This window comes from Ochlerotatus camptorhynchus, unplaced genomic scaffold (genome assembly GCF_037179485.1).
Source record: "Ochlerotatus camptorhynchus isolate MF236.1 unplaced genomic scaffold, CSIRO-AGI_Acam_v1.1 ptg000114l, whole genome shotgun sequence".
Taxonomy (NCBI): Eukaryota; Metazoa; Arthropoda; class Insecta; order Diptera; family Culicidae; genus Ochlerotatus; species Ochlerotatus camptorhynchus.
This window is the reverse complement of record NW_027040604.1, coordinates 2626112-2645637: the sequence shown is the minus strand read 5'-3', so window position 1 is coordinate 2645637 and position 19526 is coordinate 2626112. Positions and strand designations below refer to the sequence as shown.

The 19526-nt window shown below is 39.8% G+C and overlaps 2 protein-coding genes across 2 annotated transcripts; one reads left to right on the top strand and one right to left on the bottom strand.

Moving 5' to 3' along the window:
* Positions 1 to 2796: 2796 nt before the first annotated feature.
* On the bottom strand, positions 2797 to 3339 carry LOC135699673 (ctenidin-3-like). Its single transcript, XM_065219965.1, has one exon. The coding sequence runs from the start codon at positions 3248 to 3250 to the stop codon at positions 2831 to 2833; it is 420 nt and encodes a 139-aa protein (XP_065076037.1). The 5' UTR covers positions 3251 to 3339; the 3' UTR covers positions 2797 to 2830.
* Positions 3340 to 15242: 11903 nt separating this feature from the next.
* On the top strand, positions 15243 to 15844 carry LOC135699672 (spidroin-1-like). Its single transcript, XM_065219964.1, has one exon. It carries the CDS (start codon positions 15287 to 15289, stop codon positions 15713 to 15715), a length of 429 nt encoding a protein of 142 aa, XP_065076036.1. The 5' UTR covers positions 15243 to 15286; the 3' UTR covers positions 15716 to 15844.
* The last annotated feature ends 3682 nt before the right edge of the window (positions 15845 to 19526 follow it).

Genomic DNA, 19526 nt, shown 5'->3' with positions numbered 1-19526 from the left:
CCAGTGCGCCGCCGACGCTTTTGCGCACGCCACCGCCGACGACGATTTCGATTCGGCGCGCCGCCGTGATGATTTTTTGATATGTCTACAATGTAATTTATTTATTAATAATTTATATTTTGGAAGACTTGTTTTTCTCCAACCATTGCACAAAACACACACAAAGATTATAAATTTAGCCATAGCATAGCAAGCGACACCTTAAACTACAAGGGAATTCGATAAAAATCTAAAGGCAGTAATATCGAGTTTGGCCAAATGTTACATATCAAATCACGAAAAAAATCCAAACCACCTGTTTGATGTAAGTCACAAATCTCTGCTATGTTTTTTAAGCTTTATTAGCGAGATTTTCACCTCATTGGATAGTTCATGTCGTAATCTCGACTAGTGACTAAAGTAGCCGGACTGCCAATATCTGCACAAACATTGAGCATTCATCCAAATAACATGGATAGAGTCATAATTTTCCTTCTTATTCTTACTGGCTTTATCACTTCTTACGCGAGAGTTTTGCCTACTTTCTACTTAGTGTTCTTCAAGTACTTTCACTCTAAGCGGGGGAGAGGTAGCTCATCGATTCTTCCGGTTCGCCTCCTAGCATCGTGCTATAAGGTACCAGGCGATAACCAGGGTAGTTGATCGATAGCTCGATGATGTCATTTTGTTGGCGTCTGCAATGGGAAATTCTCATAGCAGGCGTTGACGATGGGGCGTTGTCGAATAGCAACTATCGTGGTAACTCACCGATTACCTGTCGATCTGCCAAATTTGGAAAGGCGTCTGCATTGAATTGTCTCATTAAATAATATTCCGCCCACTATATCACAAGAAATTGCGAGTAGCTGAGTGGAATGGAGATAAGTTAAGCATTGGGTACAGGAGCAAGTCTCCCCTGGGTGGTGCCAAAAGATGAGCGCAATAGAATCATCAAGTTGCCATAAGGCACGGAATGAGACTATTGCATGGCTGGGTAGTCAAAGTCTACTACTACAGTGGCCTGCTTACTGAGCAGAAAAACGCGGTCCCAGGTCCTTACATATCAAAGAGATTTATGGTAAAATCGCTTGTGTATCGTGTATTGCGAAAAACGTTGTTGTCGTTGGTTCCGGGTTTGAATGGATACACAAATTTGAGCAACGGTATTATGTGATATGAGGGGCTCGGTGGCCTTAAAGCAACTGTTTTTGCTTACTGAGCAGAACATCATGAGTCTAATATCAGGCCCATCCACATTCAAGATTCGTCAATCGTTTTATTTGTTAATATGACTACATGGTAATAACAGCAACTCGGTGATTAAAAAGGTGCTCGTCTGCCTAGTGGCAAACGTTTTTGCTTACTGAGCAGAAGACCGTGGGTTTAGTCCCAAGCTCCTTCGCGTTATATGATCGTTAGGACATCAATTCAGCTTATCGTTTACCAAAACGAACCCTGCTGCAAACCCAACCCTCTTATCCAACATCCCAGTGATTCCTCGTGGAAGTGCAGAGGTGTTCTCGGTTTCCATCAAAGCGAGTGTCATGTCAACACAATCCTTCCCATTCCTTTCTTGACCTGTGTTCGGGCGCGGCCGGCGCAGGTATTGCCTAATTTAAGATCACCAGTTTTTACACATTGAGGATGATTGCTAGTCCCAAGCATCGTCTATTGGTTCTCTGTGTAATTACAGCTGATCTGGCAGTAACAGAGTAGCAACCGTGGGCGGTCAATCAAGCTCAAGCTCAAGCTCAAGCTCAAGCTCAAGCTCAAGCTCTTCAAGCACTTTCACTCTAAGCTCATGAACATCGATTTTTTTTTTAAATCAGCCAGATTTTCTAGACCAGGCTGTTAATCAAACCCACCACCTTCGGTTTTTTGATACCGCCATAATTGACTAGGCAACTTCTCTGGTTCGTCTCTGTACCTGTAGCCAGAACGAGGGAAAAGCAACTGGTGAGAAAATTCAATGAACGAGGGATGCTCCATTTGCACATCAATGCTTGGGAATGTGGATGATAGAGGGTGCTAGTGTGCATGCAAAATACGCTTGACGATCTTTTAAGAAGAATTTTCTTTTGAGAGTTATGTCTGTTTGTCTGTGGTAGACACATTTGTGAAAAGGGCGCAATTTTCCCGCCCTCTGTTCAACTTTTGGTTGGCTGGGGACGTAGTGGTTAGCATCGATGCTGTGGTAGATGTTGCCTCTCACGATAAAGGTCACGAGTCCATGTCCCATCCCCGGATAAGTCACGAATGGCCTATAAAAGTGACTATAATAAAAAACCAAACTTTTGCTTGGCGGGTGCCACCCGTCAGTCATCCAAGTTTGGAGTCGAGCAGTGTGATTGTCTTGCAGCCTTTTCTTAAATTGAGCCCTTGAAATAACCTGTGCTGTAAAACAAGTTCCACACCACTTTTCTGCACATGCCAATTACTGTCCAGCCCATCATTTCTTTCCATTCAAGATGTGTTGCATAAATTTTACCACATGACCAACGAAGGATTTACTATACTGAAATTAAATTTTCCCTTTTCCCCTCGTACAGCCCGTCACCAACCTGTACAAAGATCGAGTGCTACACACGACATGAGCCCAAAATCGGCAACATAAAGGTTAGTGATAATTCCTTTCATGTGCTGTCATTATATTGTATTTAAAATCGGATTCGCTACTTACTTAATGTTATTGTGACTTATCAGTTTAATTATGCATGCATCATCTTCGGGGCCAATGACGTCATCAGTAACTGATCAGTAGACACATATATGATGAAAAATACTTTAATTGTGTTTTTGAAAAAAAAAAATCGACACTCTAGTTAACCTTCTGTTCTGCACTCACACTCATTTATCCGCCAAATCCGAATCCTTGCGCACCGGCATTTGCCGCCGATCCGGACATGCCACCTCCCATGTGACCGAATCCACCACCCTGGCCGAAGCTCTGGGCTCCGGCGTTGGCCGCCGAACCGGACATTCCACCTCCGTGATGTCCACCACCCATTCCGAAGCTTTGGGAACCGGCGTTAGCAGCCGATCCGGACATGCCACCTCCCATGTGACCAAACCCACCTCCCTGGCCGAAACTCTGGGCTGCAGCATTGGATGTCGAACCGCTCATTCCTCCTCCGTGATGTCCACCACCCATGCCAAAGCTTTGGGAGCCAGCGTTGGCAGCCGATCCGGACGATCCGAATCCAAACTGTGGGGCGCAGCTAACGGAAGCGATGATGCTTGCAATCAGAACAAAGACTGCGAATGACTTCATTTTATTTTTTGATTAATTGGAAGCCTAGAGCTTGAACACTTGATGGGAATTTTTGACTCTGAGGTAGAATTGAATATGATGCTTGACTTTCTGTTCCAGCAATCTTTTATAGTCCCGCAAACATTCGTTGCGATTAATTATCGCCGCTGTACGTTTGATGGAGGCCGGTTATCAGCTGTTAGCAGGACCGGCGTTGCTTGGTAGGACTGCCGCTTTCCTGTTTCAATGGTTCAATGCGTGTGGTGACTTTATGAGTTTCGGGTTTTTTTTCTTCATCCAGACGTAAACGCATTACAAACATACAGGGATTTCCGTCGCTGGGATTCCCAGTGTCCATGAATGTCCACGGAATCTATGGAATAATATGGTAAAGTCGGTCCCATACTCTGTAACGCAAACCAATGGTGGCAATGAAATGTCACATTCAATTCGAAATAATTGAATAATTCATCAGTGTGGTTGACGGTAGACATCGCAACCATGTGGATGTATTTAGGAGCAATAGCCTGATACAAAATTTGAAATTCGTTTAGTTGGCGCACTGCCAGTCGGCTTTGAAATCGATAGAGAAAGTTTTTCACTTTTTTTCAGTTTCTTGTCTGTTTTCTTCTACTGCTGTCAGTGCTGAGTCTATTGTGCAGAGACATGGATTAATTTAATACCCCGTTCACATTACAGCCTATATCACGTAATATAGTCTGTCTTACAAAGAGCACGCATACATAGGATTTCCAGTGCTCATTGCAAGACACCGTATATCACGTGATATACGCTGTAATGTGAACGGGGTATAAGCTGTCAGTTTTAATCTCGTCTCTACTGACAGCATGGCGCCACCTTCCTACGGGCAAAAAGCTACTCAAAAAAAAATGTATGGAGATTTGAACCTTTTTCCAAAAATATCGATTTTAGAAGCGAAACGAGATGGCCAGGTCCATCTTCTTGGGAACCACTGTGACGCCATTATCGCTGTAACAATGTTTGGTGTAATATTGTCGTTCAAGTTGGACACCGGAAAACCTACACGCGACATTCGATTTTACCCTCGTTCGTCGGACATAGTGCGCTGAATAGCGCATCATTGTGCGAATACAGCGCACTATGTCCAACGTTATGTTTAACGTACAGAACGATAGTAAATTCAATTGGCGCGTGTGGGATTTCCGGTTTTCAACTGAAACGATAATATGAGTAGTGGAAGCTTGCCAAGTTCGACAAGAATAGACAATCCACCTCATGCTGCTCCAGAATAGACAATCCACCTCATGCTGCTCCAGAAATGGCAGTAGTCTCTTCAGTAGGCACTCCTCCTGGTAAATTTGCTGGTCCCAGAAGTAACGAAAGTTTCGAATTTATTGGGGAATTTCGACTTCTTTTTGATTTTACATTCTTCCGGGGCACTCTTCCGGTCAACCGAGGTATAAAATTCCTGCTCAAGAATTTGATCGAAAACTGCCAGGAGTAGATAGACCAGGATTTTCGTTTCAAGCGTGCTTTCTTCGGTGAAGCCATGATGTAAACAAATGAACTTATCCTGACAACCAATGCCTACTGTGATTCTATACACTCTTAGCTGGATTTAGTTGAATTTTTGGGCAACTTTTACTCATCAAATGCCTTATTGGTACAACAGCAATTGTATCTGTAGTTGAGTTAAATATTAACTAAAAGAAAGTCGATGAAGAGAGTCGATCTATGCAGATAAATTTTTTAGTAATGTTTATCTAGACATTACATCTTGCGTAACATTTGAAAACGACACCAAAGCTTATGTAAAAAAAAGTTGTAAGTTCCTTTACACGAGAACCGAAGTACGCCCACGCAAACCAACAAGATCATCGGTTAAGGGAAATTCTAGTACACTGAACGAAAACATCCGCAATACTTCAACTGGATTGATGATTGATTTATGGTTAAATTCGTCATCAACTGATGAGCATCCATATGACTGTCATCCAAATAAAGGATGATGTTTATTTAAAAATTGGTTGTAAATCATGCAAGGCTCAGAGGACAACAATTTAAGAATAGTATGTATTGCAAACCAAACAAACAATTCAGAGTCACAAATAAGCATATATATTGAATAAATGCTGTATTTATTGCAGCATACAATGTGCAATGCCCAATAAAACGAGTTGTCGAATTATGTGCTGAAAAACGTCCATTGAAATCGATAGATGAACCTTTATTCCGCTGTTTGCAATGAGGTGATTAATTTACTTTATAAGCTTTGACTGTCTTCCCGATTCTACACCAGAAGTTTCCCAACAAACAATCGTCTATTGGAGAAATGACTTCTTGACGATTTTATTCAACTATATGCTTAATAATAATTGCATTATTTTTAAAAATAACTTCTGTTCAGGCTTTGTTCACACAAATCTGGAGAATTTATTCAACCACAACACATTGAACTTTTGGTGGTGTTGTATAAAGTATGTCGAGAAGCTGTTATTCGACTTATATGAGTTGTAACAGAGCTTATTCGATAATATTTTTGATTATTCAGCGTTTATTAGACACCACTGCTTCCTTAAAACAGTGATGCTCTCTGTACACACGCTTGATTCTCATATGAAGGTAACGTTTAATTAGACATTATTATACATTTATTAAACGATTAATTCAACTGTGGGAAAATTAACCCGAAAATAAGAGGGACGCGGGGACAGGGAATGGTGTGTTTTCTTAAGTGATTGTTTTCATTATTTGTGACGTGGCTCGCACTACACAGATATTAGAAAATTTATTAAATACTTATACATGTCGTTGCATGGGATTCGAACCATGTACCTTTCGATTATCAGCCGAAAACATTTATTAGACGTCTAATAAAGTATGCTATCAATTGAAAACAGTCGAATTAAAGCGTCAATCTCAATGTATGTGCAAATTACACTTATTCAGTTTGTTATTAGATCAAACTTCTGGCGTTGAATTGGGAAGACAGTCAACGTATATAAAGCTTTTAATAAGAAAATTAATCAGATCAGAGCAAGCAGTGGAATAAATGTGCATCTATCGACCTCAATAAGCTTTTTTCAGCACATAATTCGACAACTCATTTTATTCAGAATTGTACACTGTAATACAGCATTTATTAAATACATATGCTTATTTGTGACTCTGAATTGTTTGTTGGGATTGATCTTATAACAAACTGAATAAAGGTAATTTGCAATTGATTTAATAACATGCTTTATTAGACGTCTAATAAATGTTTTCTAGCTCCATTATTAGATTTCTTTGCATCGATTTACAATATTGCTGAATGAAGATGAATACAGTCAGCATAATAGCTCTTATACCACTATACGTCCATGTTTTAATAGCATGCATTGTAAATGCTTTATAAATGACGTATTAGATTCATTATTGCACAACACTGGTTCAGCTTAACAACAAGATGAAATCAGTGGAAAACTGGTTACCGTCTCCGCTTTCCAAGTAGAAGCTCGCGAGTTCAATCCCAGCCTCAACCTCAATTCACTTTTACTAATTCTTTTTCACTATTTAATTTCACTATCACTTTAAACTATAACAGATACGTATTTCGTTTACTACTTGCAAATTTCAACAGTGTCTAGTCATAGTCACACTGAAGAAGTTTGCAGTTGTAAACGAAATACGTATCTGTTATAGTTTAAAGTGATAGTGAAAGTGAATTAGTGAAAGTGAATTAGTAAGAGTGAATTAGTGAAAGTGAAAATGATGCAATAGTAGTAGAATTAAAAGGAAAACAACGTAATCAATCACTCAAATTAAATTTTAATAACTCACATTTTTACAACGCAGTAAACAACTATAATAATGTGAGTCCAACCTGAAAGAGTCACGACCGGACAGTGAATCTAATAAAACTTTTTTCCTTCATTAACTATTAACAATAAGACTAACTCTATCTGAAGACTTCCTCTAACTCTTTCAATACTTATTCTTTATAATTATGTTTTCACTGGAAAAGTCTATGACGGAGAAAAGGACTAAGTAACTACGAATAAATTTATGATCAACTTATAATCTTTTTCGTTTGGGAATTTCGAAGAATGTTTGTCTTAAGCAGTGTTTTCCAAAGTAAAATATGTATTATTCTTAATGTCTGTTTTGTTACAAATGAATATGATTTCTAGACGGTATATATAAATAAGTTAATGATTTAATTTTTATCTACTATCACTTCATTTGATGACTAGCTTCTACAGAAGTTGCTGATTTGAACACCTGGGGGTCGCTGCCAAACCAACGAAGGCTTATCCACCGAATCCTTGACCCATTCCTTGGGCTCCTGCATTCGCCATCGATGATCCCATTCCGCCGAAAGGTCCTCCCATGCCCATGCCTTGGGCACCAGCATTAGCGTTCGAAGCACTCATGCCACCGCCCATACCGGGGAATCCTCCCATGCCCGTGCTCTGGGCACCAGCGTTAGCGTTGGAAGCACTCATGCCGCCTCCCATGCCAGGAAAGCCTCCCATTCCCATTCCTTGGGACGCAGCTTGGGCTCCTGCACCGGACGTTCCGAATCCAAACTGCGGAGCACAACTCACAGCCAAGGTTGCAAATACTCATTTCAGCTAAAATAATGTTTTTCGGAATAATAAAACCAAAAGATGGTATGATGTCATGTTTTACTTGTAACTTACAAGAAGAGGTTACAAAGTATGCGTTTGAAACATAAAACCTGTAAATTTTGCTTTCTATGAGTCACAATCAGCGATTTTCTGATCGCTGAGTGAGTGAGTGAGTGAGTGAGTGAGTTTGTGAAAAATCGGTGATTGTGACTCTCATGAAGTGAAATAAACAGGTTTAATATGTCAAACACATTCTTTGCAACCTCTTCTTGTATCCTACCAATTCAAAATTTGACCATGGCATCTAATTATTTCATAATTTAGAAAAACATTGTTTTAGCTGAAATGAGTATTTACAACCTTGCTCACAGCAGCGATGGCACTGGCGATAAGAGCGAAAATAGCGAAGAATTTCATTTTTATACTTTTGAAACTATCACTTGGTTTGTTAACTGTGGATTGCACTGAGTCGTGATTGACTTTGATGCTTTAACTAGAAATCTCGTACCATTTTATAGTCGCTCAAAAGCAATCTATTTGATGTTAATGTGTGAGCGCAGGCCTCTGGTTAATCCTATCGGATATTTAATCTATTTGAGTAAACCCCAGACAGATTGTTTTCCCGATTGGTTTGTTATCAATGAAGCTCGGAGGGGGGTTTGAGATGAGAGATGGTGGAATTTATAAGCAAGAGTTATAAATGTTGTGAATATGAGTGATATCGGCATAATCTATGAACTCAAATAATGTTATTTAAAAGACGAAATTCGTTCAATTTTTGATTTTATATAGAAGTCAAAAGTGAAATCCAATTAACAAATGGTTTTAAAGGGAGCAGCCATAAATGACATAGCACATTGTATGACCAATTTTATACTCACCCCTTCCCGCTCAAATCCTACGTCATTTATGCATGTTCCCAAATTGGGGTGGAAAATAGCTTATCTAAATGAATAAGGTTATTTTAGTCACAACATGGGCGTAGTCAGAAGGGTTGCGGGACAAATGGTCGAAAAACAAAACGTCGAAAACGTCAAATGACAAAACATCGAATGGCAAAAAGTCGAAGGGACAAAAGATCAAATGATGATAAGGGGGACAAAAGCTCGAATGGACACATTATCGAATGATTCAAAACGGGACAAAAAGTCGAAAGGACAAAAGGTCGAATTGCGTTGTGTTTGTAAAGGAGTAATTCGTAAATTGCATACTGTCATGTATCTACTTTAACGGTCTTATGCTGATTGCATGAGGAAAACTATTAAAATAGCTCTCCAATCAAAGTTCAAAACAAGGAAAGCATGACAATTACCATTACCGATCACGTCCATCTTCTCCATTACGGGGAACAGAAGGATACTGTTGGTGTAACATCTACTTAACGACTCTCTGACGCCCCCATATTATAATCTGGTGGATAAAATTTCGGGAGCTAATTGAGCTGTCAAATAGCGGAACCAATCGAGCAAATCACGACCAACAACATAAAAGAAGTGGGACCATCATCATCATCATCATCAAAAGAGCACATCAGCTATTGCGAACAAAACTTCGAAAACTCTTTTCTCGTGACTCAAGACTCGCCTACGCAAACTAACACCATCTTTGGGTTGGGAAAAGTTTCCAGTTTCCCCTATCCGATGATGCTAGTAATTTGCGTTCGATTGGCGAGGAAAGAATAATCAACGTTGTGTTTATAAAAGATGATTGTACCTTTTCAATTGTTGTTCTACAATATATTGAATTAACCACTTTATTCGAGCAGTCAAAATGACGTTTACTACCACTCGAACTTTGAAATAAAACATTATTTTGAGATTTTTTCTTCTAGTACCTCGAGAAAAGTAGCCAACATTTGTGCGTTTCATAAAAAATATAAATTATTTGGACCAGTTTTGTGAAATCGCTCGTAGAAAGTCACGCCAAAACTGCTTGACAAAGTGGTCAATTGGTTCTGCTTTTTGATGGATCGAAATTCTTTCCGCCAGACTATAAATATAGCGACTGTACCCCATATATGCTACGGAGTTGGATAGTTGGGTAAGCGATTAGTCAGGATTCGCTTAAGCAACCAATGCGACCAAAATAATTGTTTTATTTTGAAGGAGCTTGGGCGTAAACCCACGATCTTCTACTCAGTAAGCAAAAGCTGTAGCTACCAAGCTATTCGAGCTTCTTAATGTGAGTTTTATGGCATTATTTGATCTGTAATTAGTCGACCTCCTCGTGATTCCTAAGCTTAAGTTCAATTGATCTCCCAAATGAATCAGCATCTCCTTGATCTTGATATTTAGAAAATCCGTTTCCCCTTGCTAACTTCGGGAAGAAGTGCATCGGAATAAACGCACTGGCATTGCCCAGTGTCACTATGAACCTCCTGATGTTGGCCCACTTGACCTACAATCCTCTTCAGTTCCACGTTTCCAATCAGCTCAAACTGCTACCGATAAACTGCACTTTTAATACACTCTCAGATCCAATACTTCCAATACGAAAGTCAAAAGTACAAAAGGTCAAATAAACAAAAAGTCAAATGGTCGAATGGACAGAAGGTCGAATGATGATAAGGGGGAAAAAGCTCGAATGGTTCAAAGGGACTAAAGTTCAAACGGCTTTAAAGAGAGGGAAAAGGTCGAACGGCCCAAAGAGGAGCAAAAATAAGAATAGACTAAACGTTGAATTATAACAAAAGGTCGAATGATCCAAAGAGAGACAAAAGGTCGAATGGACAAAAGTCGAATGGTTCAATGCCGTGACCAGGATTTTGTTCCAGAGAACCGACGCGGTGTCGGTAGGACCATATTTGAGTCTACGGACAAAGGACTTACGCCATCATTACAACTTGGTGCATTGATTCGTCCGACAAAGGACATACGCCATTACTCCATCATTGCGACTTGGTGCATTGACTCGGAGTATAAAAGACGTACGCCATGACATTGCTTGGTTGGCGTCAGCTTGGAAGTACTGTTTTAGTAGCCGGTAGATACACAGCATACAAGGCCTGTTTGACAGACTTACAAGGTGTAACCGTTGGTTTCTTAAATCGATTTGCATTAGCTTCGCCAAGTGCACCACCTCCTTTAAAAACACCTTGCCTTATGCAAAGTAGTGCTGCCACCTATGTGTCAGTAGACGGTGTTCATTCAGTAGTCGACCGTATTAGACTTTCACTATTCTTACACTGTAAATGCAGCATAAAAAAGGAACATGATTCACGAATGAATAATATTGGTTTTGTCAAAAAAAGGAAGCCCCAAGAACCTTCTAGATACCGCCGTAAAACCAATTCTTTCTTTCTGGCTCAAGACTTCGAGATAGTTAGTAGTGCGGGCGTGTTCTTAAAAATCGAGTTAGTTGTCCGAAGTGAAAAGTGTGATTTTTGAGTAATATTTAATTCTTTTATTTTAGGAAAGTTAGTAGTGTGTAGTAAGGGAGTTAGTGTTTCGTGTAATAGTAGTGTTAGTAGTGTGTAATAAGGTAAAGAGTTAGTTATTTGTTAGTAGTGTATAAACTAATTGTTAGTGTTACCTTATTTAGGGTTCTGTGTAAAACAAAGCCAACGTGGTCCCTTTCCGTTAAGCGGGTCTTACACGTTGAAGATCGGAAAAAGGTAAAGTTTTGTATGGTTAAGATTTCCAATTCGACGCGGAAATTATGGTGTATGTGTGTGGTTGGGACTAATGCCTGTTTTAATAGGCCTGACTAGGCCTTTTTCCGTCCGTTGTGCACAAATCGGACATTTATTTCCAGTTCTACTCCCAACTTGGACACACGTGAATGCTATACGATTCCCGGAGCCAGAAATCAACCCTGCGTGTACTCCCTTGGAGACAACGGCAGAAGCGGGAAATTCTCGACGTCCAAGTTGTGGATCCACGTTCTTTATCAAAATGGCGATGCAATAGACAATAAGTCCATTATAGTCAGATCGACGCATGGTCAGGGAAACCATTGCTGTGGTCATTGTTTGTAGCCATTCAAGGACGCCATCATAACGCCTAAAACCACCGTAAGCCACCATCACCGTAAGCCACCATCACCGAAAGCCACCATCACCATCACCACCGAAACCGTAAGTCACCATCATCACTACCACCACAGTCCCACCACCAAAACCGTAAGTCGCGCTGGTCTAATTATTAAAACACAAATTAGCATGCAAGAACAGAATAGTACGAAGACAAAACACATAAGTTAGTTGACATGTATAGTAAAAAGGAAACAGATAAAACACGTGATCACGTAGGATTTTGTATGTTGTAAACCATCAAAATAAATGTTCAAGTATCGAGGCATGATTTCTAAATAACACATTACAGCTTTGTTGATTTATTAAGAAGTAGATATTTCTAGAATTTCACACATTTCTGAGTTATTCGTGTTTCGACGATGAAAATTCACACAATGCTGGAATTTCCCACCCCTTGCTTTCTGAAATCTTTCCGAGGTTAGATTTGGTGAAACTAATGTATCTAGTTGGATTCAACCCTGATGAACCTTTTAGCGTTCATGTTGTTCATGTTTCTTCTTTATGCTAGAAGGTGCAGTGTCAGAGAGAGTAAACATAAAACGACCCTGTGAGCTTTCCTTTATTCGTTTGTATTGAAGGAGGGTATAGAAAGGAGTAACAAAGGTGAGTACCTGGCCAACAAGTTCCAATAAGTCTTCACCCCTACCTGGTTACTTTTTTTTTTGCTCCTCTCGGCACTCCTCTCGGCGTGGACTTGGTGGTGGAGAACGGCTGGACGGAACTTAATTCGACCTGGATCGAGATTGGATTGTAAAGCAAATCCATCAGGTCAGAATCTAACCGTTGACGACTCGACGGTGTTCGGGGGCTTTTCGACTATTTGGATGGTGCGACTTGGACTTCACCGGTGCATTTGGAACAATTGAAGTTGCTACGACCTATACTTAATTCAAGGCCTACAGACAGGCTCACAAAGTGAGTATCTGTCTTTTTGGTGGGTCGGAAGGTGCTCCACTTGGACTATATTTGCAGTATCGGCTCTGGACGGTGAATCTATAATTAGTTGCTGGTACTCCGAAGACTTAAACCTTGGCTGATACTGGTGATCGGTGTTTTGGATTGGTCGGAGAATTGTAAGCAGGTTCCAGAGAGACAATTTGTACAAGGCCTATTTGACAGGCTCAACAGGTGAGTACCTGTCCAAATACGTAAATCTCTCTTGGAAAGGCTCTTCGCTTTGTCCCGTATATTCACAGGACATTTCCTGATTCTTCGACGCTCTGCCATCATCTTCTATGGTACTCATTATGGGGAAGAAACTGAAGCCCAAAATCCACGTGAGGGACAGTATTGTAGACTTACGGCAAAGTTCATATCCAGCCACCAAACTAGGAAGATCAATTACTTATCATCCTATTAATCTGTAGTGTTGTAGTTTTAATGTAGAGTGCAATAAATGTAGTATCCGTGAAATAAAGTGTTTTGCAGTAAAAACAACAATCAATACGAAACTAACGATTTTAAATTGGCTCACCACGTGACTAGCCTATTGGTCCCAAGCAAAGCGACTAACGTACCCCATTCTAGTATAAATTCCAGTACTACACTATGTTTGTTTTGATTTGCTATGAAAGTTTGACTGACAGATAAAATGAGGGGTTAGTGGATTTTCGTATGTTTTGAGGGGTGAATCGATTAGCTTGGGACCGAAGATAGTACCAAAGCTGAGCCAAAAAGTTGAGCTCGTTTCTTCGGGACCTTCTGGTCTTAGAGCTACCTCTATGGTAAAAATCTGTGAATGCATCTGGAGTGCCTGGAAAATAGACATTTATATTCCGGAACACGTATACACTTACTGGGGAGCAGACTAAACAGCAAAAAAAAAAATGTAATATCGATCAATGTAGTTCAAGCTGATGAATGAAATAATGATGTAATAGCAAAAAGCAGATACAATTTTACATCAATGGATGTAATTTTGTTCGCAAAATCGATGTACATCGTGCAACGTTATATTACACAACCGATGGATTGACCTGGTTGCAGCAGTTTGGATGTAATATTCAACAACTTTTGTTTCTGTTTACTGGAAATTCTCAACCTACCGGAAACAGCGATACGATCACAGGAATCTCTGGTGAAACACTTAGTAAAGGTCGCAACATTGGGATAAAAGGTCAAACAACCCAAAGAGAGACAAAAGGTCGAATGGCCCAAAGAGGAACAACAAAATTCAAATAGACTAAACGTCGAATGGTGACAAATGATCGAATGATTCAAAGAGAGACAAAGTCGAATGGAAACAAGCTCAGATAATTAGAAGGGAGACAAAAGGTTGAATCGTTCAAAGAGGGACAAAAGGTCGAATGGTTCTTGGAACCAAATTTTGTTCATTTAAATAAAAAATAATAATATTAATTTGGCAGAATTTAGCTGCAGCTATTCCTCGGAATTCAACCAAAAACGGCCAACATGCGACGAAACCGAAGTCATGGATCCGGAGACCCACCTAGACAAGTGGCCAATTAAAACTCCAGATCGAAAAAAAACCAGTGGAACCCAACAATGTCAACGTCACTCCGTCGTATATGATGCCGATCCCCATATAACCCCTTTTCCACGCAAGACGGCGAAAGAAAAAACGAATATCCGAAATGAATTCTAAATCCATTCTGTTTCTCCCCCCTTTCCCCTGGCACCAAACATAGAAAGAAATACTAAAATAATTTTAAAATACAGCTAATCCAAACCATAGAAAATCGATATAGTGTTATTCAGAATTTTATAAAATTTGGTAGTTTTGTTTCTTATCACAAAATATTAGACCCATATTTTATTTTATTTTGTCATTAGGGTGACAATTTACATGTTAGGGTGGTCTAAAAAATCGATTTTTGTTTGATATTTTTTCAATTTTTTTTTATTTAAACATTAATTTAATGACTCATTCGACCTAGTGACCTTTTCGGCTGGACTCCTCATCTCTGTTTCGAAATCTGGCTAGGGTAAAAAACTACTTTTGAACATCATACAATTATCAGTTTGAAACGCAATTGACACATATAATTTAACAATTTGAATTGTCGATACACAACATACGCCTATTCTGGAGCCGAGAAGATTTCGGGTTTATGATAAGATCCATTTTATACTGTTGATATCCATCTACGGCCAGTAGCGTAGCAAAAACATGAAATAATTATTCACAACATTTGTAATTCCTTGCGGACAGAGTTATTTGTTTTCTACCATTGCTGCAAGTTGCCCCAATCGAGATTAATTGATAACGAATCTACTAGGACAGTCTGGGTATTACTCAAGTAGACTGAATAACCGATTGCGAATGCACATCAAAAACAAACGCATTGCACTTGAGTGTGTATAAAAATGCCGCTGATTTCAAACCAAAGCATCACATTCATTTACGATTCAGTGCAGTCTACAGTTCAAACAATTAAAAGACCTTCTGCTAAGTTTAACGATACAAAGATGAAATCGTTCGCTGTGTTCGCTATCTTTGCCAGTACCATCGCCATCGTAAGCTGTGCCCCACAGTTTGGAATGGGAGCATCCGGAGCTGGAGCCCAGGCTGCATCCCAAGGAATGGGAATGGGTGGAGGCTTCCCTGGTATGGGAATGGTCATGAGTGGTTCATCCGCCAACGCCGCTTCCCAATCGATGGGTCACGGAGCATTCCCTGGAGGCATGGGAATGAGCGGTTCATCGGCCAACGCAGGTTCACAGAGCGTTAGCCAGGGTGGATTCCCCGGAATGGGAATGAGTGCTTCCGGTGCCAACGCTGCAGCACAAAGCATGGGACAAGGCAGTCCTTTTGGAGGATTTGGAGGATCAATGGCCAACGCAGGAGCCGGTGCCCAGGGCATGGGAAATCCTGGGGGTCCAGCATTCGGTGGATAGACTTACTCTTCTTATGAAATGTGTTATTAATATTTATTTTAATTATTTACTGTGCAACAAAGGTAGAAAAGAAGAAAAATCTTCAGGACTGATTATGTTAACAGCACTGTAACAACTGTTGATAGCTCTCGAAATAAAAGGACGATATGAAAAATAAACAAAAGTATTTTCTTTTCAAATGCACAACCTTGTTAACTTCATTCTTAACTTAACATTCACTCAATCACTGATGCAATTAGCAAGAATCTTGAATTATGAATACTCTCATAAGCTTCAGGTCCCTTTCAACCTGCAAAATATCACTTTTATTGATTTAAGAGTTCTTTATCTCCTTCACTCTTTCTAATGTTGTCACAAACCGAAGAGCAAAAAAACCCCCTGTTGGGAATGGGAACTTAATGTTGAGTAAAATCATGATTACTTACTTTTATACTTCAAATACAATTCATATACCCCGCATGAACACATTCACATATCAAATGGATATATCTAAAATGAATTCACATTTCCAGAATCAACAAAAATACTTCTTTGATATTGGCACGTATTTAGTGATAAAAATTATAGTTGCAATTTATATGGAAAAAATAATTATATTGATCGTAAATTAATTTAGCTGAGCGTTCCAGGGTGTTATTTAGAACAAACGGCACCTCATTCCACGGAACAGGAAGGAGTTGATTCTACATTCACCTCATATCACTGATCACTGCGACAAATACTAGGGACGCATGGGATTTGATAATTATCACTTGAAACACTTTTAATACCTCTTCGGTGCTTTCAATTAAATTTTTATAGTCCAAAATTTTTATTTATGCAAGAGCAAAAACGACGTTGCAAAACAAAATCACGTCATTTTTGCAGTGCGGCCTACTCTGATCTTTTTTTTCATTTAGGAAGGACGTAATGTTGTATTTTTATTATTATTCTCTTACAAAAGAGCAAACAGGTTTCAGAAGCATATCTAACTTAAGCATGTAAAAAGCAATTATAAAGCATTTAAATGTTCAATGTTAATCATACTAATTCAAGTAAAACCCAATAGGAATAAAAACAACTTAGTGCATAAGTATGTGTTTGAAGACATGTTTAAATTAGTGCTGGTTAACTAGCGCTGATGAGCCAGCTTCTAGCAAAAATGGTCATCAGCATGATGAAGGGTGGTCACTGAATTTAAGAAATCACTTTCCGGTCAGCCAACACCATTTCATGTATTTTTTTTTTTTGACATTTCCTCTGTAACCACATCGGAGGGCCTGCCGCTGCGGACTTGATCGGTAGTGGAGTTGCGGCCACCACGAAATACTCGAAACCAATATCTGACGAAGCATTAGCCCCATAATATTTATCCAACTTTTCTTTTGTTTCCTTCGCCGTTTTGCTTCTCAAAAAATAATGTGTTATGCGAGAACGAAAATCGTTTTTATCCATACTCAACATGATGCCAAACACGTCAACAACAATCAGCTGTCAAAACTAAACTAAAGACAGTATCGTCACAGACAAACAGACATAACACATTGAATATTTCTCACTGTAAAACATCGTCGCTAAAACATAACCGCCATCTGTTGAGTACACTGTACTACCAAATTCAAACATGTACCATGATTGAAGAAAGCGATTCAAGGGCCATTGTTATGTTAGGCAACGTTCGGTTGGAACAATTCCACTTTGTGCGGTTCGATAGTCTGGAAAATATTTTAAAGAAACAAGGTGCCACTAGAGTGGTCTTGCAATTTATGCTTCTTGAAATTTGGATATAGCTAAACGGTTCTGGAAACTTGATAACATGTGAGATACATATGTCACACCATTTTTCATGCTATCTCGATGTTTTACCTCTGGTGATATTTCTCATATGACAGTATTTTTCAGATCGTCTATCACCTCCGAGTTGCAACCCCGTTGATCTCATTTACGACTGTTGGTATTTTCGTGAGATTTGTTTGCCGATTTGCACGCACTCTATCAATGAGATTTGAGAATGATTTTCCTGACAGTGATTGGTACATCAAATTACAAGGAAATTATATTGACACTAAGATCCAAAGATCAAGCGCTTTGAAAATTATATTGACACTAATAACATACAAAAAATCCATTCTATTGACTAGCAACCCGCAGGAGAATGGCAGTGCAAAGATTAAATTATCTACATCACTCTTCGGGGAATTCCTAAACATGCATCAACATAACTTCTATTTAGGCTACACCGTTGGAAATTCCCCCGTAAAGAGATGCATGCGAGACTGATTGATAACGAGTGAATACAGGAAAATAGCATGGGAATTCCGATGATACCATTAGTACGATCCACCGACTGTATTGATAGCACATCATCAACAAACTCATGCAGTTTAAACGACTATAAAAGATCGATCCTTTTCAAACTGGAGTATCAAAGTCAATCGCGATTCAGTGCAATCCACAATTCATATACTAACTGATAGTTTCAAAGCTATAAATTGTTACCAACAACTTGGGAACAATAGTCTGGTTCAAGGCAAGGCACACAAGGAGATTAGTTGAGGTTAGGGTTAGGTCCTTTTTTCATTAGTTTAGATTTGTTAGTATATATATATAGAAATAATTATTTGAATTCAATATTTTCCCTTGGCACATTTTCATTTGTAAATAAATTATACCTAACATAAATATAAACCGTTCAATTAGTTACCCAGCCCACTATATTAATGTTTGTAAATCTTTGCATGCAGATAACTGTGAATAAATAAATAAATAAATAAAAACAATAAAAATGTAAATAAAAAAACAAAAGACGGCAAAGTCCGCATTAATATTACCTAGTTTAAAATCTACTAACCCCTCGAAAACGGCTCACATCTTATCCGTTCGATTACATGTCATTTATGCATCTAAAATGTTGGCATCACGGATCACCGGAAAATTAGAAGAGGAGAGTAAGAAAGAGAGAGAGAAAGGAAGAAAAGGGAGAGAGAGGGGAGATGATGAAGGAGTTTTGCTAAAGCCGGCAGAAAGTGGTAGACCGTCCAAGAGTTTGGATCAAAAATATATAAAGAAAAACTAAGAACGGAAGATAAGTAGGAAAGTGGTTCAAGGATAGTGCTTGTCAACCTGAGGCCCAAAGGACATCATTGGGAGACCGAAGCCTGGGTTCAATTCCTCCAGCAGAGACCTCCGACGAGTGTTGGCCTTGGAGAAACCGTGTGGAAAGTGGTACCAAGGAGACCCCCCCCGGAGACTAAATACCCGCAAACGGAGACGGTGACAATAGTTCCCACGTGCGCTCTAACCACGATCCAGGAAAAAGTGAGTTGGGGATCGGCGAGTCCCGCGCTGGTGTCTAGCGAGTATCCGCCATTGCTACGACACACGCAACGGGCGAGCAGTAGCCAAAGCTGTGGCGGTGAGGGTCTGGTAAGGTCTGGCGGGTCCGCCCCCGCTTGCCAGTGCCCAAAATCCAATGTGCTACTGCCCCGTCTGCGAGCGCGTGGAACGTCGGTTATTCAAACCTTACTCTGTCGGAGCATCGAGAAGGTACGCCGAGCTACGGATCTACGCAACGACATCGGTAACCTAGCGGCGGAGTTCCCCCCATGGAGACCAGGATCATGGGTGCTGATTGGAGTAGCTGACCACCCTATCATCAGAGGTAACCAAACTACAAAATCCCTTTCTCTCTCTCCCTCTACGCATGGGCCCCACCGTTTCCTGATCGGCCGCAACGACCCCCCCTTATGATGTATCTTTTAAATTGAAAATTATATAATGAATAAGCTTATTTTCTGTGTTTGTGCCTTTTTTTTCTTGAGAGACTGTCTTG

Coding starts and splice junctions, on each gene's coding strand:
- LOC135699673 (XM_065219965.1), bottom strand. CDS start 3,250: ATGAAGTCATTCGCAGTCTTTGTTCTGATTGCAAGCATCATCGCTTCC.
- LOC135699672 (XM_065219964.1), top strand. CDS start 15,287: ATGAAATCGTTCGCTGTGTTCGCTATCTTTGCCAGTACCATCGCCATC.